Here is a 22,583-nt window from a genome sequence, read left to right as displayed (position 1 = left end):
ACACACACACACATTTAGACGACGAGAAACTGTCCAGCCAAATAAAACAGACTTTAGCCATTCAAATAAAAGTGAAACGACGCACATGCCCTAGCATGTTTCCCCCACTGTGTAACTGTGTCTACACACTATCTCCGCCTTCACAGGTTTATAGAAAACTGTTACATTGTTCAAAGTTTTGTCGCAGTCCCATGTGAGCAATGGCAAGGCTCATAACATCGTGGTATCTGTTAGCCGATCTACGCTAAATATGTACAGTTTCGATCAGACATCGAGTGAGCGTCGTTATTTGCCAGTCGAGTGCATCTGACAGGTGTCACTAACTTTACGTTACACGAAGTCATAAAGCGGAGCTCCTCTCAGCAGGCTGCTGACACGTTGCGTTTTTCAAGACAATGTGGGATTTAAACGCTTTCGGGTTATGATGCATGAATAAACGGTACTACATTTCTTTGTACAAACCTGTTATAAGCTGTTTTGTAGAGAACAGATTGCTAAAAACTTTGGGCACGCCTGTAGTAATAAGGAGTGAATAAGCCTTATTCATGCAAAAATGAGTTTGTCCATTATTTATCCATTCATTGTTGGCATTTTGGAATATTAGTCAGTTAGAACTATGAAAAAGCAAAGATGAAAGTTTAAAAATTGTTTAGTGACAAAATGATGAACAAATGAACTGTTTACGTTTTGGAGTCTGCATAGTAAGTGTTCATCAAGAGCCACCCTGACACAATTCCTATTAGTTTTGTCTATTTATGTGTGTATTTATCTTTTAAACTAATTTTGTGTTGTTCCAGAATCTTTAAGATCATAATAAACATGAATTCAGTCAAGTGTGCCTAAATTCTTGTATATACTATCAGTCAAAAGTTTTTGAACAGACTTTTAATGTCTCTTCTGCTTATCAAGCCTGCATTTATTTGATCCAAAGTACAGCAAAAACAGTACAATTTTTAAATGTTTTTACTATTCAAAATAACTGTTTTCTATTTGAATATATTTTAAAATGTAATTTATTCCTGTTATTTTAAAGCTATTTTTAGCATCATTACTCCAGTCACATGATCCTTCAGAAAATATTGTAATATTCTTGTTTGCTGCTTATTTTATCATTATTATTGTTGTTATTATTATTATTATTATTATCATGTTGAAAACAGCTGACTAGAATTTTTCAAGTTTCTTTGATAAATAGAACGTTCAGAAGAGCAGCATTTATATGAAATAGAAATCTTTTGTAACATTATAAATGTCTGTATCATTACTTTTGATCAATTTAAAGCATCCTTGCTTAATAAAAGTATTAATTTCTAATATTGACTCTAAGCTTTTGGTTGGTATAGTGTATACGGTTACAAATGCTTTTTATTTCAGATAAATGCTGATCTTTGGATTTTTCTATTCATCAATAAATCCTGAAAAAATACTCAACTTGAACAGCAAATCAGCATATTAGAATGATTTCTAAAAGATCATGTTAAACTGAAGACTGGAGTAATGATGCTGAAAATTTCGCTTTGATCACAGGAATAAATTACATTTTAAAATATATTCAAATAGAAAACAGTTATTTTAAATAGTAAAAATATTTAAAAACATCTGTTTGCGCTGTAAAATTACTTTGGATCAAATAAATGCAGGCTTGGTAAGCAGAAGATGATTCTTAAAAAAAAAAAAAACATAAATCTTACTGTTCAAAAACTTTTGACTGGTAGCGTATTTATCTACGAAAACTAATTTCATGTCCCAAACATGTTAACTTTTGAGTGAACTATCTGTTTAGGATCATAAGAAACATGAATCCAGTCGAGTGTGTTCAAATTTTTGCCTGGTAGTGAATATGTATTTAGTGCTAACTTTTATATGAGTATTTGCTGTCTGTTTGTTGTAGATTCCGCCGCAGTGAGGAGCATGAGTACATAATGAAGCGGCGCTTGGAGGATCAGGACACAGTGATCGGCTCTCAGCGGCGGCTCCCCGGGGGTGTGGACAGCTTTCAGCACCGCGTCCTCAACTCTGCCTCCTCCCTTTACGAGACTGCACCAGACAACATGCAGCCATCATCCAGCATGCAGTACTCTGTCTCACAGACCTATCAGGTACCAAAAAGTCATCCACAGATTTGCTTCATTTCAGTATACGTGTCTGTGTTTGTTTTATAAATTAAATATTATAAAAAAAAAAAAAAACATAAATATGACCTGGAAATGGGTAATAGAATGTAGGGCTGGGCGATTTGGCCTAAAATCAAAATCTCGATTAATTGAACATTTTAACCCGATTACGATTAATGAACGATTATTTTATTCATTAATAAAACTATATGTAATTATATTTAAATAATATTTATTTTTTTGTCCTCATAGTTCACTGACAAGTTTTGTACAGTAAATATGCGCACACATTACAAGTGAGATTTTTGAATGAAGGTTGCACGCACTATCTACTATCTATGATTATTTATTGAACATCAGTGTTGAACAACTGAAATTAAAGCACACATTGCTTAAAACGAAAAGTCACATTTTTCTTAAATTAGTGAAAATAACTTGCACTTTTGGAAACAAAATAAATTATTTATAAAATAATAAATGTTAAAAGCAGAAAATAAGCAGTATCTCTTCTAAATAAAATTACTCTTGTATATCCAGTAAATACTTTTTACTGTATAAATACTGCTTAAGCTCTCCATTGACATGTCGGCGGAATAATGTAACGTAACGGAGCGGGGTCACGTGACTCCACACGCAGTAGTGTTTTTAAAGGGAAAGTAATTGAAATAATTGACCTGGAAAAATTATATCGATTATAGGTTCTAAATGTCGATTTCGATTACTTTTCAATTAATCGCCCAGCCCTAATAGAATGTTAACTTTGTTTACTGATAATTACTTTGTATGAAGTTGTTTGTAGAAAACAGTTTAGTGTAGTACTTTTACATTTTACAATTTTTTCTAAAATAATAACTCAAGGCAGGAACAATAATATAATTTATTTAAACAATTATATATTTTATTATATTTAGCTTAAACTTATTTTTGGGTCATCAGAGCTTGGTAAATACAGATTGATAACTAAAAAAAAAAATACAGATCATGTTTTCAGGCCAATTGAAGTTTGATTTTGATTTTGACTTGACAAAGTGGTGATATCTAAGTGTATAAGTTGTTTACTTATTTTTTTTAATGAATCTTCCCAATAACACCATTATAATGTTTATTCAGACTAATTCACGAACACGCACAAACACGAGGCAGGATTTATCGTGAACCAATCATAGCTGATCATAATCAGTCTTATCCAATCATATCGTGATGGAGGCATTGCCTCCTCTCATGTAACTTTCCCCTGGTTATTTTTAATTACTCGCACCAAACCCACTGCACACTTTGGGGCATCTGTTAAAACTTAATGGGCTCAGGGGAGGCAAGAGCGATGTGGAGTCCCGTCGTAACTTTACCTGCTGGTGTTGCTGTTGGGCATTTTTACTTTAGAAAAACAAGTGATTTATATGCCTTTTGTGTCATATTTTGTAATATAAGCATTGTTTTGTTTTTTGGTACTTTGAATTTTTTTTAGTCTTTTTTTTTTCTTTTTTTTTTGAGGAATCTATCTCTTTTGCCTCGCCAGATCCAAACGCCTTATGCAATACAATTTTTGCGCATTTTAATATATATTTAGAGTTACAAAACTTATTCTGTAGTTATAATTATGAATGACTGGGCAATTCACAGAAATTCATTGGTCAAAAGCTGCAGGAACCTTGCTATGAGTGAGTATTTATTCATAAAGTGTTCCTTTGGCCCAAATGCTGACAAACTCTGACACACTATGACAAATTAAGCAAACTACACTATATTGCCAAAAGTATTGGGACACCCCCTTTCAATTAACAGGTTTGACTACTTTAGTAATTTTCATGAGTATAAATCTTAATGTTTAAGCATATAATGATACTCTTACCCTGGAGGTCCAATGTGCTGCAGAGTTTAGCTCCAACCCTGATGAAACTCACCTACCTGTGATTCTCTAATGATCCTGAAGACCTTGATTAGCATTGTCAGGTGTGTTTGATTAGGGTTAGAGCTAAACTCTGCAGTGCATTGGACCTCCAGGGTAAGATTTGAGTATCCCTGCTCTAGGGGATTGTGTGCTTTTAATTTTGTAGCAACAGTATGGACAGGACCCTTTTCTATTCTAACAGGACCATGCCTCTGTGTATAAGGCAAGGTTCAAAAAGAAATGATTGATTCAGTCAGTGTGAAAGAACCTGACTGGTCTGCGTAAAGCAAAGCCTTAATCCCAGCTGAACACCTCCAGTGACTTTAAATGCAGACCTTGTGCCAAAAACTCAAACACCAATGACTTGTACATACACTATATGGACAAAAGTATTGGGACACCCCCTTTTTTAGAACAGAAAATGCACTTTCAAAACGGTGGCATCTCTATGGCAACACTTTTTTTACCCATATGTACAAGTCATTGGTGTTTGGTGATGAGTTTTTGGCTCGAGGTCTGCATTTACAGTCACACCAGAGGTGTTCAGCTGGGATTAGGACTTTGCTTTATGCAGACCAGTCAAGTTCTTCCACATTGACTTAACCAATCATTTCTTCTTGAACTTTGCCTTATACACATAGGCATTGTCATGTTAGAATAGAAAACTGTTTCTATAAAATTAGAAGCACAAAATGTCCTAGAATATCATTACATGCTTAAACATTAAGATTTGTACTCATGGAAATGACTAAAGTAGGTAAACCAGTCCCAATACTTTTGGCAATATAGTGTATGTGCATTTAATTTATTTAAAGAATGTTCTGGGATATATTACAACTGTAAGAAGGAGAATTCATCCTAAAGTGTTAAAGGGAAATGGCATTTCACTTAATATAAGTACCACTGATAATTAACCATTTCTCCTTCTGCTCTAACAGTTGTCAATGGCCCAGAGTTCTGGGGGACATGGACATACCAGCAGTTCAGCTGTGCACACTGGGCCTCATCACCATGGGCCAGCTGTCCAGCCTGTGGGCCAGGGTCACTCTCATGCTACCCCAGCGCCTGCCCCAACACTGGGTCAACAGCAGTTTCAAAGGCTCAAGGTAAGAGATCTGTCTAGAAGAGCATAGGACTTGTCTGCGTTAGTTTAAATGGATTGCTGGAGAGCTGAGATTTGTGTAATTTCAGGTTGAAGATGCTCTTTCCTATTTGGATCAAGTTAAGCTTCAGTTTGGCAATCAGCCGCAGGTCTACAATGACTTCCTGGATATCATGAAGGAGTTCAAGTCTCAAAGGTCAGTTTGGGTTTTGTTTTTGTTGGATTTTTTTTTTTTGTTTTTTGTTTTTGGGGCTTGTTTTGATCTGTCCCTTCTAGTTCAGTCTAGCTTCAAACCACGAATGGATTGATTTAGTTTTGGTGAGCGCCTTGGGGACTTTATCCTCGGCCAAGGTAGCTGAGACAGACACTTAACCTGCCTTTGTACTTTCTTGTGGCTGCTTTTGTGCACTGACCCCTCTTTCTTTGTCAGTAATAGAGGAGAGAAATCGTTTGCGCTACAACAGGCCAAGCATTTAAGAGAGTAATTCTTGATTTATTTTGTACAAACAGTGATTATACCTGTGTGCAATATTATATTTATTTTCTTTTCAAATTAATGTTTTAATTACAGATTAATTCTTTTCATGCTTCCAAATGTTATGCCTTTCCAGACGTAAATACAAGTGCTTTGCAAGGCAGAAACATAAAGTATTTTAAGCTTAGGTGTCAAGCTTTGAAGCAAATAAATGTTAAATTAGAGCCATTCATCAGACTCAGTATTTGTCTTGAGTATGAGAACCAACAATGTGTAACAGTTTTCAGAGTGGAATGATCACAGTCGCATTTAGGCCTGTCTACTTTTTTTTTGGCCGGTATATTGCCCCTTAAATTATCACAATGAATTATATTTCTGCTATTTTAGGACAATTTTATGCCACTGACTGTATAATGATAATATTTCACAGTAGTTATCAGCACTAGTCAGTGCAGTTACGTCATTAAAGGTGCATATTGCAGGTTAGAGACTCCAGTGAATTGATGTATAGAAAAATAATGTAGGAACCAGATTTTCTTTAAAATATACTTCATAATACGCTATTAAGGCTTCTAGAGTCATATTTGTGAGAGAATTTTACTTCCGCATCTGAAAAACTGCCAAACCGGCAGTGAGGTAACGAGAGTGAGAGCGGTCAGTGTAAACCATAGGAAAACAATGGATCACAATGACCGTTCGGTCGCGGAGAACATTTTAAATGTTTATTTACACTCGTATGACGAACCACAGACACAAATATGAGCCTGCTATGTGGCCAAGAGAGCAGGGACATGCCAGGATTAAACAGAACAACGGTCAGAGGAGACAAATTAAGTTGTGGTGTGAGGAGAACAGGGCAGGTGTCTGTGAGAGATCAGTGTTAGCTGACGATATCTAATCGGGCAAAATCATAGCATTGGTCATCTAGAAGTATTGATTCTACTTACCAGTAACACAAACGAATAAACGTTGATCAAGTGTGTCATACTCGTTAATATCCGACGCAAACGTTACATGATATAGCGGGTTCTTATTACCGCGCGCGCGAGAGAGATAAACACCTTCTTGTTTTATTATATGCTTATATGGGAAATGTCCCCAAACTTGATGTGCTGTCTCTGCACCCAGGCTTTGAGGCTTGCTGTCTGAAATCAAAATAGGTTCTACATATAGCTTATATGCACTTCAGGCAGGGGCATAGACATCTCCAGGCCAGCAGACATGAGTATGTTTATGGTAGAGATAATTTATTACTCTGAGTTAAATACTTGTACGTACAAATAAACAGTAAAATGTAATCTCAATTACAGTTTGACTATATTTAGGTCACAAATACCTATAAAGTAAAACTTTTTAATGCCATTGGTATAAGACAATTAATATTGACAGCATGCAGTCAAGTTGTGCGTGCTGGTATTCATCAGGAAGCCCTTACCTGCATGTGTTGTGTCAGCTATTAGACAGTTTACAGAGGAAGGATTACTTTATAAAGGTGTTGAATGGCCCCATTTTGGTGACAATCAATAGAAATAATCACAATCACAAATTGTCTTACTGTATAACATTTTTTATGAAGTTTACAACATATCAAGCAGATCTGCATTTATGGTTAATTCAATTCAGTTTAATTTATACAGCAATAAATCATAAATATTATTTCATAGTACTGTTAATACCCAACTTTCTCATAATGGTACCGTTTTTACAAGGTTCTTAAATTTACATTGCTAATGCTTACACGCTAGCTACACTGCTTTACAACAACTTATACACATCTTGTTGTGTCTCATTATTTAAATAAGATATTCATGGATTTGGTAGTTATGAGAAGAAAAAATAAGACTTACGGTGCACAGTTCACGTTTTCGTCGAGCTGCATCTCTGACGGCTTCGGACGAACCACAGGCTGACGGTGGACTCGATGAAGGTGCTGTGTGCACCGAAGGAACTGCACCAGCTCTGAGCCTCACTTGGTTCTTGCTTCAGCATCTCATGTTGAACTGTATCATATCGCCGGGATGATAATCCTCCGTTGTAAAGTGAACGCGTTTTTCGAAGCAGATGCAGTAGTATAGGCCCGTCTCTTTACCCGCACAAACGCACCCAGATACGGAACATAGCACCATTCTTTTTATTGTAAGTAAACCCGTGGACATGATGTCCTGACAGGCTGGAGTTTGTACAGCCTCCATAAACACAATAATTTACCATGACGATGATCAATTGAAATTAAAAATAACTACCGAAAACACACTAACTCACGACTGCTCCTACTGAATAGCAACAGAGCTTGGCGAACGACTCCCTCTCGTGACGTCATGTGACGCGGTGTGAAAAAAAGAGCGGTCAAGGAAATCATCACTTTGTCTTCTAAATTTGTGCCCTTACGTCTTGTAAAATATTTTCAAATCCTGCATTAACGGTTCGTATAGTATTTTCACACACGAATATATGTTTATCACGAATACATTTTTTAACCTGCAATATGCACTTTAAACGAGTGAGTCTTGAGTCTTATGAGTGAGTCTTCATTAAACTGTTCAGTCAGTGCATGACTTCTGTAACAAAGTTTACTTTATAGAAATCAATAGCGTTGATACAAGGCATTAAACAGCGGAACTTTCAAAAGGATACAACAACAAAGATATCACTTTTTTTATTTTCTGACGACTTATGGCAAACTTTGTTTTATTCATTAATATCTGACTTGACCTGAAGAATGACAGCTAAATTTTGATTTTCTTTTTTTGTGTGTGTGTACACACAATGGGTAATATATCATGTCTCCAAAATGTATTGTGATTAATTTGATATAGGAATTACCACATTAGTAAAATTTTGCAGACAAAACAGGTGCTTTGTCAATAGAGTAGCAAAGTATGCTCAGACAGAAGTCACTTTAAAGCAGCTTTTTTGTTGGTCAATGCCGAGAATTTGTGTGACCAACTTTAATATGAGCAAAATCTGCAATTGGAGTTCATTGTGTAGAACTCCAGGTTGCATGGATTTCTATTACAATTGCTGGCCACAAAATTTCACCTGAGCTATGGTGAATGTGACCACACATTTTAAGGTTGCTATACAGTCAAACCAAAATTTATTCAGACACCTTTAACATTTCTCACATTATCACAGTTTATTCGCTATTGTAAAAATGGCAATCAATTATGACAAGATCTCACAGTTAAACTGTGTCAAAACAAATTCATCTTGATAATCACAAATAAATTACTGTCCAACCAAAATTTATTCAGACACCTTCAAAATGTCTCACATCATCACAGTTTATTCGCTATAGTTTAGAAAATGGTGATAAAATATGACAAGAACTCAAGTTAAACTGTGTAAGAACAAATTCATTTTGATAATGTCAGATAACTTTGATGGAAAGGTAACAAAACATGGTCAGGTCAACATGTCAAATCCAATTTTTGGTCCCACATTTTTATCAGTTTTTTGCTGGTAGTCCACTGTATGAAGAATCTTTGCGTATAATATGTCACAGTTTACTTTATTTTGCTGTCCTCACGTAAATGAACTATAGTGGTCAGCATCCACTAGAAAAAAATCAACAATTTTATCTGGTGTTAGAATAATTTTTGGTCTGACTCTATATGGTTAAAAAGAGTTACGATTAAATGGGTTTTGAGATGTGGGCGTTGCATCCAAAATTGGAACTAATTATTTGTTAACATTAAGATTTACAACAAGCATTTAGAAAAATGGATGTAAATAGGATGAATTTTAATTTCATGCTGACTTTAATGACAGAATTTTAATTTTTGGGTAAACTACCCCTTTAATTACTCGCCGTCACTTCTTTCCAAACCCGAAAGACCTTCATTCATCTTCGGAACACAAATTAAGATGTTTTTGATGAAATCTCAGTGCTTTCTGACCCTGCATAGATAGCAATGTAACTGTAACGTTCCCAGACACAGCATATAGAACATTTTTCAGGGTTTGATAACATTTCAGTTACATTGCTGTAGGGCTGTGCAATATATCGAACGATATTGTGAGGAGCGTTTAGTCAGTGAAGCCGGTGCTTTGATTAGTAGTAAATCTCCATCACGTGCGTTCCGCTCAGGTTCCGCTGGAGCGGCAATTGATACACAGAGACGTAAATCTCTGACAAGCTACGCCATATCGAGCTTAATATCGAATGCGATATTAAGCTCGATATGGCGTAGCTTGTCAGAGATTTACGTCAGAGATTTCCGCACGTGATGGAGATTTACTACTAATCAAAGCACCGGCTTCATTGACTAAACGCGCCTCACAATATCGTTCGATATATTGCACAGCCCTACATTGCTGTCTATGCAGGGTCAGAAAGCTCTCAGATTTCATCAAAAATTTCATCAAAAATTTCAACAAAAATTTGTGTTCTGAAGATAAATGAAGGTCTTATGGGTTTGGAGCGACGAGGTTGAGTAATGACAAATTACATTTTTAGGTGAACTATCCCTTTAATAAAGTTTCTAATTGCAGATGTTTAATACTTAGTGTTAAGGATTTCGAATAAAGGGATATCCATATAGTGCTTTTTGCAAGCACTGTTATGGTCATGTGTTTTTGGACTCAAGGACATTGCAAATCAAATACCATAAATATACTGTCCTTGTGTTGTCAGCATTGATACACCAGGTGTGATCAGCAGAGTCTCCCAGCTCTTCAAGGGCCATCCAGACTTAATCATGGGCTTCAACACCTTCCTGCCTCCTGGCTACAAGATTGAGGTTCAGACCAATGATCTGGTTAATGTGACCACTCCTGGGCAGATCCACCACATCACCCCGCATGGTATTTCTGTTCAGAACCTTCCCATAACACAGCCAGCGCAGCACCAGACCCAAACAGCAGCTCCCACCAGCACTGCAGCCTTGGTCATCCCTAGCCAGCCAACCCCTGCCAAGATCAGCAAGGTAAAACGGAGTTGTTTCACCTTCTGTATATATTTGGGTTGAACATTTTGTCTAAATTAATTTTGTGTTCCACAGCCAATGCAGTCTCCTGCACTTACCCCAACCAGCCAGCCTAATCCGTCCATTCCCTCGTACGCCTCCCCGCGCTCGCCCTCAGTCCAGTCCCATACTCCCATCAGCAGCAGCACTGCCGGTTCAACCCCGCTGCAGAACAACCAGCCTGTAGAGTTCAACCACGCTATCAACTACGTGAACAAAATAAAGAACCGCTTTCAGGGCCAGCCAGAGGTCTACAAATCCTTCTTGGAAATTCTGCACACATACCAGGTGAGAGCTGAGGCGCTGAGGACAATATCTGTATGTCAGAATGCTCTGTACAGCTGTGTAGTACAACCAACCTTTTTATTCACCTAAGTACGCTATCAAAAGTTTGGGTCAGTAAGACTAATACTTTTATTCAGCAAGGATTCGTTAAATTGATTAAAAGTTATAGGAAAGGCATGCATAATGTTACAGAAGATTTATGTTTCAAATATATGCTGGTTTTTGAGCTTTATATTCATCAGTCGTGAAAATGTATCACAGTTTCCACAAAAATATTAAGCAGCACAGCTGTTATTTATTTAAAAAATGTTCTTGAGCAACAAATCAGCAGATTATAACGATTTCTAAAAGATTATGTGGTGACACTGGAGTAACGGCTGTTGAAAAATCAGCTTTACAATCACAAAAATTAAAATAGAGAAGTCATTTTACATGATCATATTCACAGTGTTACTACTTTTACTGTATTTTTGATCAAATAAATGCAGCCTTAGTGAGCATAAAAGACCAAAAATGGTTAATAAATCTTACAAGCTTTCAAACAGAAATGTATGTTTACAGCCCTTTATGCTGAATGCTTACTGTAAACTTGTGCTTTGTTCGTCATATAGAAGGAGCAGCGTAATGCTAAGGAAGCAGGGGGAAACTACACTCCTACTCTCACAGAGCAGCAGGTCTATGCTCAGGTGGCTCAGCTCTTCAAGAACCAAGAGGACCTACTTTCAGAATTTGGCCAGTTCCTGCCAGATGCTAACAATTCAGTAGTAAGTTTTAATTAGTCTGCTCAGATCTATGGTAAAAATAACTGAAAACATAATCATATTCACTTTGCTTAGTTCTCATCTCCTCAGTTATTAAGTAAGACTACGGCTGAGAAGGCGGAATCTGTGCGTATTGATCATGGCGTGACCGTAAAGAGACCCCAACTGAACAATAAGCAGAGGTTTAACCAGAATGGCTGTCAAATCCGCAGACACCCAGGGCAGCCCACTACTCCTCCTGTTAAGGTGATTTTGAGTAAAACATTATAATAAAACTACTTTATGGTTGTTTTTACGTTGTATAATCAACCAGTATTGTTCATCCTTTTTTGTTGTTTTACAGAAAAAGCAAAAATTTATGGGAAAAGACCATTCAATGGCTGAAGCCAGCAAACTTGGAATTGGTGCTGAATCTCTCTTTTTTGAAAAGGTGATTACTTTTAACATAGTCTTGCAGTGATTACAATGGAGTACAAAAATAACTGCAGTTAATACAGTACATTTTACAAGGCTTATAGTGAGTTTTGTGGCTTATACACTGTTTTTTTCTCTCAGGTGCGGAAAGCACTGCGGAGTTCGGAGGCTTACGACAATTTTTTACGCTGTTTGGTCATCTTCAATCAAGAAGTGATCTCACGGGCTGAACTTGTGCAGCTGGTCTTGCCATTTTTGGGGTGAGTGGAATTCAATTTAATTTCATATTGACATCAGAGAGATACTTTCAGCCTGATTTAAAATAGGGTGACTATACCTGCTCTTTTCCCCAGACACATCCTGGGCAGATTTTCTGTATTGCCTAAAATATCCAGGTTTTGGCTTTTTTGCACTGCTCAGGCTGATCGGTATATGACATCAATGTACCATGGGAGTTACAGAGAGCAGATGACTCCTTATGCTTTTGAATCGCTCTTGCAGTACTTTGATGTCATACAATAAGTGGTCTGCACAGCGCCGCTTCAAGTTGAACAAACCTGATACAGTTGAGGTCAGAAGTTGAGGGGGGAACTTTTGAACAGAGATCTTCTAAAGCATCAGTGAGCGTTTGAACCTTCTGTAATAGTTGTATATGAGTCCCTCAGTTGACCTCAGTGTGAAAAGTTGGATCTCAAAATCATACAGTCTGGAAAGCTGCTGGAAAGGGTTCAAATACACAAAAATGCTGAAAAACCAAAGAATTTGTGGGGCCTGAAAGATTTTTCTAAAGGACAGTGTAACTGTTCAGGACAAACAAGGGACTCATGAACAACTATCACTAAACAAAAAAAAAAAGACAGCTGTGGATTATTCAGGTAACAACACAGTATTAAGAATCAAGTGTATGTAAACTTTTGAACGGGGTAATTTTTATAAATTCAGCTATTATTTTCTCTTGTGGACTATATGTAAACATCTTTTATGTGAAAAATCTTATTCAGGTCAGTACTAAATAAAAAATAACATGCAGTTTCTATGATCCCTTTTATTTTGGTAAAATAATTAACATTTCGCATGTTCTTAAAGATGTGTGTAAACATCTGACCTCAACTGTATGTATGCTTATTGCAACACTTTTATTGATCTCTTATGCCTGAATGTTATTTGTCAAATCATTCAGATCATTACATTAAGCGTGAAGCATGTTTAGGCAATATAGTAATCCTGGCCAGATGTGTCCATGAAAAAGGGCACATATGGTCACCCTGTTTAAAGGTTTTATGTTATATAATTAATTATAAATCAGAAATCAATAACACTATTAGTTACATTAGCTCTGACATTTTTGCTATTGCTTTTTCTGGATATCAGGAAATTCCCTGAGCTTTTTACATGGTTCAAGAACTTCCTCGGATACAGAGAGTGTTCCCATATTGAGAGCTTTCCCAAAGAGCGAGCCACTGAAGGCATTGCGATGGAAATTGATTATGCGTCCTGCAAAAGATTGGGCTCCAGTTACAGAGCCCTGCCCAAGAGCTTCCAGCAGCCTCGATGTACAGCAGGACTCCACTGTGCAAAGAGGTAAGTTTACTGTTAGGGAGCCATTTATTTCTTTAGCACACTTAACACTCATCTGCAAGCTAAAATTGTTGCGGCTGTTTTTGGATGGTGGTATGTAGCAACACTTTCGATTGTGGTGTGATGTTTGTATTCACAATATCAGCTCTTTTTTTTAGTAGGTAGGAATTACACTGACTGTATAGAGGGTTTTGTTTCTTTTTTTCTTTGATCCTTTTTGTTTTATTAAAGGATTTGTTCACTCCTGAAGCTTTTGAGGAAAACATTCCAGGATTTTCTCCATATAATGGATTTCAATGGTTGAGGGTCCAAATTGTAGTTTTCAGTGCTCTGTTTTATCTTTTTTGTGTAGGACATTTGACATTTGTAAACACTGGGCCAGTACTTCCACCTATGTCACACGTGACCTTTTGCAGAGCTAGTGCAAGATGAGCATTTGTGGTTTAAAAAAAAAAAAAAAATGTGTGTATGATTTTTTTTTTTTTTTTTTTTTTAAATAAGACCTGTATTTCTTGGCTGGGATTGTGTAGAGCCCTTTGAAGCTGCATTAAAACTGAAATTTAGATCTTCAACCCATTGAACCCTGTCCTATATATATATATATATATATATATATATATATATATATATATATATATATATATATATATATATATATATATAAAAATCCTAAAATGTTTTCCTCAAAAACCCTCATTTCTTTTCGACTGAAGAAAGAAAGACATGAACATCTTGAAAGACCATAGGGATGAGTAAAATATCAGGAAATTTTAATTCTGGAGTGCTAGAGTGAACTAATCCTTAAAAGATGAATTGAAGGCTCACTTTGCACTGCTAATAACTAGTTAAAGGAACATACAATGTTAAAGCAATTAGTAGCTACTACTGCCGCACAAAATCATGTCATATGAGGTGACAGACAAAAATTAGACACTCTACCTCAACCAAAAAAAGTTAGTGTAGTGAAAATTTGATATCATGAGGCTTATGCTAATGTGGAATAATTTTCAGGTGTTGAATGATACATGGGTGTCATTTCCATCCTGGTCTGAAGACTCGACCTTCGTCAGCTCCAAAAAGACCCAGTATGAAGAGCATATATATAGATGTGAAGATGAGCGCTTTGAGGTAAGCAAAAAAGCAATATAAAAATACCAAAGCTTCATTGTCATCAGTGTAATTGGATATTCAGTTTAGTGTTTGATTAAACATGTCCTGTGTTGTACAGCTTGATGTGGTTCTGGAGACAAACCTCGCCACTATCCGTGTTCTGGAGGCTGTTCAAAAGAGGATTTCACGAATGTCTGCTGAGGAACAGGCCAAGTTCCGGCTGGACAACACCATCGGAGGCTCCTCTGAGGTCATCCACCGTAAAGCTATTCAGAGGATATATGGTGATAAAGCTCCAGACATCATAGATGGGCTTAAGACGAACCCCGCTGTCTCTGTACCTATTGTACTCAAAAGGTCAGCATAAATGTTATTGTCTGAAGGTGACTTCTTCCTTGCAAATTCATGAAACTATAAAAATGTCATGCACCGTGGTGAGAAAAGGCTCTTTGAAAGAAGACAGATTCATTTTCAAAACTTTTTTCCCCCTTTGTAGTACAATCATAAAAGTGTAGCGCATATGATTATGGAAATTCAAAAGCATATAAGGCTGCACAGAAAATAGTGATTTTTCCTAATGCAGTTATTAAACAACATACTTCTCCAGGTTCACTCTATTAGAAAGAAGAACTGATAGTTGTTAAAGTTTTAGTTTCTGACCAAACTAAAGACTACACTACACTTGTAAATGCAAAGAGAACCAGATTATATTTCACATTTGGGTCAACTAAAGGACGTCTAAATGTTGCTCTTTTAAAGAAAACAAAATGAGGGAATTCAGTAGAGTATTGAGTAACCTGTACTTAACCTGTTGGCAGTAAAATTTGGCCAAAACATGATTTTACACCCAGTTGAACATGGAATGTGTGATTTCTATGTGATTTTATGGCTGTAGTTATTTAACCATTGATATCTAATCAGCTGAAATGAAAAATGACATGTTAAATGCTTATGTGCCACAACTGCACTGTTGTCAAAATGCAGCCCTATTACCCAAGTAAATTACCATGTTATTACTAATCAACAGGGTCATACAACGTGCCTAAAGTCTTTGAAGTGCTTAAAATTGACTTTTAAATTAAAGGCCTGGAAAACCATTGAAAATAGCAACTTTCCTGAAGAGGTACTTGAAAAGTGCTTGAATTATTAAAATGCAATGTTTCTATGAAATAAGTGTTGAACTTTTTTAATGAGCAAACATCTTTTCACACTAAATGTACACTATTTCAAAAAACATCATACTTTTTTCCACTTATTTTAGTTAATGTCATAAAACTGGTGAGCAAAGCCAGTAGTTGTACCAACAGTGTCGTGTAAACAAAAAGAGGAACAGATGAACCGAATCAATTAAGTGAGTCATTTATGCTGGAACAACTCTGTTGGATTTAAACTTGTAACCTTGATCATTCATTTCAAGTGATTTACTAGAAAAAAAAACAGATCAAATTAAAAGAGCCTTCTTCGAGTTTTGACATCACTTTTAATGATTTTAAAAAGCATGTACAGTTATAGGTGAAACCAATTGAATGATTTATGAACCTGTTTCGAATCATTTGATTTACATCGGAACTCAACTTTGGAGCGGGTTTGTGAATCTTTTGCTTCAGATTGGAACTTCGAAGCACAAATCATTTGATTTAGATCGGTATTGCGGGGCGGATTTGTGAGCCATTTGATTTAGATTAGAACTTCTTGTATCATTTTATTAGTATATTTTTATTTATCTATTTATCTTTTATTAGAATTTCAAAAGGTAACATTGTTTGATATGTGAGATCTCTGGTTGAAGTCCTTGAAAATCAAAAAAGTAGTGCTTCGAAGTCCTGGAATTTCATTTTACAGTATGTGTATGAAATCAGTAGTCAGATAGGGAGACCTCTTGTTCCTGTCTTTTTGTCACTCTTCTTTTTAGGTTTTCCTCACAGAATTCATTATGTTTGTCTTCCTAGGCTGAAAAATAAAGAAGAAGAGTGGCGAGAGGCTCAGCGTGGCTTCAACAAGATTTGGAGAGAACAGAATGAGAAGTATTACCTGAAGTCTTTAGATCACCAAGGTATTAACTTCAAACAGAACGACACAAAGGTGTTTCGCTCCAAGATGCTGCTCAATGAAATCGAGACTCTTTATGATGAGGTATGAAACATTCAAAATGTACATTTTGCATCCAAAATAAAAAAGATATTAAATAACGGCCTTTTCATTCACTTAGCGACAAGAGCAGGCTTCAGAAGACAACGCCGCCCCTCCCTCAGGCCCTCACATGAACCTCATGTACGAGGACAGCCAGATTCTGGAAGACGCTGCCGCTCTCATCATCCACCACGTCAAGAGGCAGTCCGGCATTCACAAAGACGACAAATACAAAATCAAACAGATCATATACCATTTCATCCCCGACATGCTGTTCGCCCGGCGCGGCGAGCTTTCTGATGTGGAGGAGGAGGAAGAAGAAGAGACCGAACCTGATGAAGACGGGACTAAAAAGCACAATGGGACGAAGTCGTCAAAGTCTAAACTCCTCTTCAGCCATACAGCAGCTACCCAGCAGAAGCTGAGTAACTGTGACGATGCCTACAACCTCTTCTATGTCAACAATAACTGGTACATCTTCCTACGGCTGCATCAGATCCTGTGCTCCCGACTGCTACGGATCTACGCGCAGGCGGAAAAACAGATCGAGGAAGATGCCAGAGAGAGGGAGTGGGAAAGGAACGTGTTGGGACTGAAAAGAGAGAAGAACGACAGCCCGGCCATCCAGCTGCGTTTGAAAGAACCCAGTGAGTTTCAGTTTTCACCAAAGATTTCACCAAAGTTGAGAACTTGAGTGCGAGACCTAAATTTGCGAAGACAGGTGGATGTTTTATCACCAGTCGCTCTCAAAGGTCTTAACACATGTTAGAGCTAATGATATTTCTCTCAGATTTACCAGCAAACCCTCTAGACACTGTTACCATGGAAACTACTTGAGCGACTCATAGGTTAAGGCTGTAATTTGTTTATTTGTAATGCTGTCAGTGGATATTGATGAATTAAGAATGTCCTTATTGTTTTTTCGCAGTGGACATCGATGTCGAAGACTACTACTCTGCCTTCTTAGAGATGGTACGAAATCTTCTGGATGGCAACATGGAGACATCTCAATATGAGGACCAGCTGAGGGAAATGTTTACCATCCATGCCTACATTGCCTTCACCATGGACAAACTCATCCAGAGTATAGTGAGACAGGTAGGATTTTTTTTTTTCGTGTGTGTGTGAGCATTTTCAGCATTTTGGAATCTCATCTTAAAGTTTAACCTTTCTTTTTTTCTCTTTCCCACAGCTGCAGCATATAGTAAGCGATGAGATCTGTGTACAGGTGACTGATCTTTACCTTAGCGAGTGTGCCAACAAAGCCACCGGTGGGTCCCTGTCCACCCAAGCTTCTAGAGGAAGTGCAGAGTCAGCCTACCAGCGCAAAGCCGAACAGCTGATGTCCGACGAGAACTGTTTTAAGGTACGAAAATCTCTTTAAATTTTCTGAAACACACTCGCTGCTTCTAAATTCATGTTCTGAGTAGGTTCTACATTTGAATTTGAACTTGCTTTATAACTGTTTAAAAAAAAAAAAGTTGTATATAGTTGGAACATGGGTAGTATGTTGTTACTGTCACATGACCTACCAGCGTCGGTTGCACCGCTTTATTGCCATTCATAAATCCTCTCCCGTGGCCTCATGGGATGGTAATGTTTCCATCAAATGTACATGTCAAAATCTCGCTGGAAGTAGTAGGTAATTTGTTTTTGTTTTTTTAAATACCTTGAATTCAGACATACTACTTTTTTTTGTGTACAATATATGACCCTTGACCACAAAAACAATTTTTCGAAATTGAGATTTATACAGCATTTGAAAGTAAGTAAATGAGCTTTCCATTGATGTATGGTTTGTTAGGATAGGGCAATATTTGGCTGAAATACAACTATTTGAAAATCTGGAATCTGAGGGTGCAAAAAAATCAAAATATTGAGAAAATCACCTTTAAAGTTGTCCAAATTAAGTTCTTAGCAATGCATATCTGGGCTCTATGCTTACTTTCTTTTTAGGAGCACAGTCAAAAATTTCAGGAGCACCTTCTAATCAAAAAATCTGATCAAAAATAAGCTTTCCCATTATGAGGTAATATTTGACTCCTTAAAGTGATTTACAGGGGAGTTTTGTTTTTACCTTTGTAATGGCATTTTTTTTTTTCTAACTTTAACTATATTAAAAGTATGTCATCTTTTGTCAATTTTCTTTAGCTTTTTAAAATTTCTAATCAAAACAACAAAATAAGAACAAGTAGAATAAGAAGAAAAAGTCACCAATCAAATGGAATCAGTATTTGTACAGCAGAGGTGGCACAGAAGAACACAAAAGTGGCTTGTAGGTGTATTTTCATATGTTGAATGAGGCTCAGAGGTGGCATGAGTGCAATCCAACTCATAAATTCATGTTGAGATTAATGTTTTAAATATACAGTTTTAAAAATAGAAATATTAAATGATTTAGCTGAAAAGATACTTTAAAAATTAAACTAAAACTGCCAGTAGGTGGCAGCAAGTCACTAAGTAAATTACTGAATTATTCATTCATTTGATTTGTTCGAATGGCTGATTCACTCAGGAATAAAGTGACTGTCTTTAATATAATATTACTTAGTATTAACTTCTTGTTTATTTAACAGTTTTTGTACGTCATGGAACGTGACCTTAATATCCTAATGATTTTTGGCATTAAAATAATCGTTAATTTTGACCCATACAATGTGTTGTTGTCTAGTGCTACAAATATACCCGTGCTACTTATGGTTTTGTGGTGTAGAGTCACATATAGTGGGGAAGTATTTGATTTCTGTTGCAGCAACTGTGTACTAATTTTTGGATAATAAATTGGTATGGTATAGTTAAAACTACCAAAGATGTACATTAAAGCTCAAAGTATACTTTGTTTTTATGCATTTTCTAGGGTAAATATCATAATCATCATCAACATAATATTACACACACGTTTTCACAAAGTGACAAGCAGTGTTGCCAAGTTTGTGGTTTTTCTGTGGAATTGGCTACTTTAACACTGTAGCCACAGGTTGTTTTTCATGTCTGTGGGTTGAAGAGACCCCAATAACATGATATTTAGCCCCTGTAATGCGAATTTTACCCAGGGAAACTCGGCCCCCAAAAAAACTTATATTTTACCCCAAGGAACGCGCTTTTTACCGGAGGACCCCCTCCAAAATGCGATTGGGCTAGTTCTTGGCTACTTTTGAGTAGCAATTGGGCAGGTTTTGTTGTGAAAACCTACCAACCCTGGCCCAGACCACTGTTTCAAGTCGATAACACAATTGTGGAGACAGAATAACAACTAGAGAGTACTAGAAAGTACTAGAGACAGCAGCAACAACAATAGATGTCTGTGTTGATGTGTCCTAGTGCGAGGGGCATTAAGAGACACAGAGCAACTTTTTCATAGTTCCTATAACTCAGGGGTGCCCAAACTCAGTCCTGGAGGGCTGATGTCCTCCAGAGTTTAGCTCCAATTTGCCTCAACACACCTGCCTGGAAGTTTCTAGCATGCCTATTAAGAGCTTGATTGGCTGGCCTAATTGTGGTTGAAGCTAAACTCTGCAGGACACCGGCCCTCCAGGTCTGAGTTTGGACACCCCTGCTATAACTATTGGTGAAAGTAACCACTTTTTGCTGTGTTCGCATCATTCAGTTGTACGCATATTCTAAATGTTATGGTCGTGTGCATATGCTAAACATTTGTGTCAGAATGGAAGCGCACTTTGGCCTTAATTTTTTATGTCCTTTAATAAAAGCAATTTACAAAAAAGGGTTAAAGTGGTATCAGTGGTGTGACATGGTTATGTCGTACATTGTTGTACAGTAAAAGTCTGTTTGCAAAGCCTGCGTCAAACTGCAAACAAATAATTCTGTATGGCGATGTATGTAGTTGAAAATAAATGGCCATTTTCCTAATATTAGAGTCCTTTGAAAAGAAATGTTATTTTTAGTCCAGTGATCCTGTTGAAGTATCTCTTCTGTTTATTCATATAACAAATGAGTGGGTGGGACTACATGGGCAATGATAAAGGAGTAGGCGTTGATCTGTCTGTGCACACAGTCTGATGTATTCATCTCTATTGTGTAATAAAAACCTGGAAGCAGAAAACAAGTTATTTTAGCAGCTTGGACTCAATATACGTGTCTAAGTGTTTTATGCTGTCATTTTTAAGAAAAGCAGAAAAAAATGAAGTGGTATTAGTAGAGTAGGGGAGATTTTATGGTGTGTTGAAAGAGTGGTGTTGTTTTTTTAGTAGTAGTAGAATTGCGTTCACAGTGACAAAGTTGATGTCACAGTAAAGGATGGTTGTATAGGAAACGCTGATAAGACTTTTCTGTTGATTTTCAAGCAAACCAATTGACCATCCATCAAGCTATCGCTCAAAGTGGCTTAATCGGCCTAAATCACTGCTTTTTGTTTTAATGACCACATTTTTCAGTGTCACACTGTTATCTGCTCCCTCTTTTCACCACATCCTTATTGTTTAACTACTTTGTTTAACCACAGTTTTATCTGTGTAGATAGATACGTATCTATAGTATCTGCAGGTTTATTTTTTTAGGTTAAAGCTAGAAGTTCAGATTCCATTTAGTCATACATTTATGTGAGATCATAAAAAACGAAATGTCTTAAGTAGCTTGGGTGTATTTGTAGCAATAGCCAAAAATACATTGTATGGATCAAAATTATAATTTTTTCTTTTATGCCAAAAATTATTAGGATATTAAGATCCATGAAGATATTTTGTTAATAATTTCCTACCGTAAATATATCAAATATAAATTTTTGATTAGTAATATGCATTAAGAACATTTTTTTTTTTTTTTGGAGGAGAACCTTTAAAGGTGATTTTCTCAATATTTCAATTTTTTTTGCACCCTCAAACCCCCCAGATTTTTAAATAGGTGTATCTCGGTCAAATAATGTCCTATCCTAACAAGTTAATGTATGTTTGTTTATGATGTATAAATCTCAATAAAAAAAAAAAAAAGACCCTTACGACTAGTTTTGTTGACTGGTTTTGTCACAAATGTATAATTAGTAAAATTAAGTCTACAAATAGTGTCCGCTACCCATGCATTTAAACTGCACTTTTTTTTTTCCATTCCAGTTACTCTTCCAGAAGTCTAAAGGGACTGTGCAGCTGGCTGTGGAGCTGTTGGACACCGAGGAGGAGAACTCTGATGGACCTGTGGATACTGAGGTAGATGTCTGAGACTTGGCTAAATATTTTTCAGTGTTAACCTATTAAGCTGCAGTCACACTACACTTTGAACAACCAAAATATCTATGTAATATGATGTTGCGCTCTGCAGCATCTTTCTTAAAAACATAATTCAACATATAATACATCCAAAATTTAAATATGTAATCTACACCATTTTACCGCAACACTGCAATCCTGCAGATTTAAAGTTTACATGCTTTTAATTCTACTAAGAGCTCATTCTGTTCTTTTATTGATCACAAATCAATGTGATATGAATTCGCAGGGCAGAGTTCACCAAACTTGAACTTTGGAACGCAGCGAAATGCGAAACATCTTTGCATGAGCTTGTATTTCCACTCTCACACATTTGCATGCGTAAGAATGGAAGTCAATGGAACGAAAAGTGTAGTGTGACCGGTCATTTAACCCAAACTTCACAACTCACAAAGTATTGTGACAGCATCTTTCAACTATTAGCAAAGTTTGGTTTACTATGCAGCTTATTGAGCCCAAGAACCCTCTCACAGTGGCAGAATTTTGCATCATAGTGAAAGCTGTTCATCTACACATATACCAACAATTACAAAAAAATAG

General features: G+C 36.6%; 1 protein-coding gene and 1 long non-coding RNA gene across 2 annotated transcripts in view; both read left to right on the top strand.

Annotated features, from left to right (window-relative positions):
• LOC141331059 (uncharacterized) overlaps window positions 1–22,583 on the top strand; it is a 470,059-nt gene that overhangs the window by 366,366 nt on the left and 81,110 nt on the right. The window lies entirely within an intron of this gene.
• sin3ab (SIN3 transcription regulator family member Ab) overlaps window positions 1–22,583 on the top strand; it is a 34,498-nt gene that overhangs the window by 1,074 nt on the left and 10,841 nt on the right. The window contains 18 exon segments of the mRNA XM_073835904.1: window positions 1,892–2,099; window positions 4,941–5,108; window positions 5,194–5,300; window positions 10,216–10,507; window positions 10,583–10,834; window positions 11,443–11,595; window positions 11,683–11,838; window positions 11,936–12,022; window positions 12,148–12,266; window positions 13,378–13,562; window positions 13,565–13,587; window positions 14,596–14,712; window positions 14,813–15,051; window positions 16,644–16,827; window positions 16,904–17,471; window positions 17,753–17,922; window positions 18,017–18,190; window positions 21,891–21,983. Of these exon segments, the coding sequence (XP_073692005.1) occupies window positions 1,923–2,099; window positions 4,941–5,108; window positions 5,194–5,300; window positions 10,216–10,507; window positions 10,583–10,834; window positions 11,443–11,595; window positions 11,683–11,838; window positions 11,936–12,022; window positions 12,148–12,266; window positions 13,378–13,562; window positions 13,565–13,587; window positions 14,596–14,712; window positions 14,813–15,051; window positions 16,644–16,827; window positions 16,904–17,471; window positions 17,753–17,922; window positions 18,017–18,190; window positions 21,891–21,983 (3,264 nt within the window). The 5' untranslated portion in view covers window positions 1,892–1,922.

This window comes from Garra rufa, chromosome 3 (assembly GCF_049309525.1).
Source record: "Garra rufa chromosome 3, GarRuf1.0, whole genome shotgun sequence".
NCBI classification, from domain to species: Eukaryota; Metazoa; Chordata; class Actinopteri; order Cypriniformes; family Cyprinidae; genus Garra; species Garra rufa.
The sequence above is the reverse complement of the archived record's forward strand: the minus strand, read 5'-3'. Positions and strand labels throughout refer to the sequence as shown.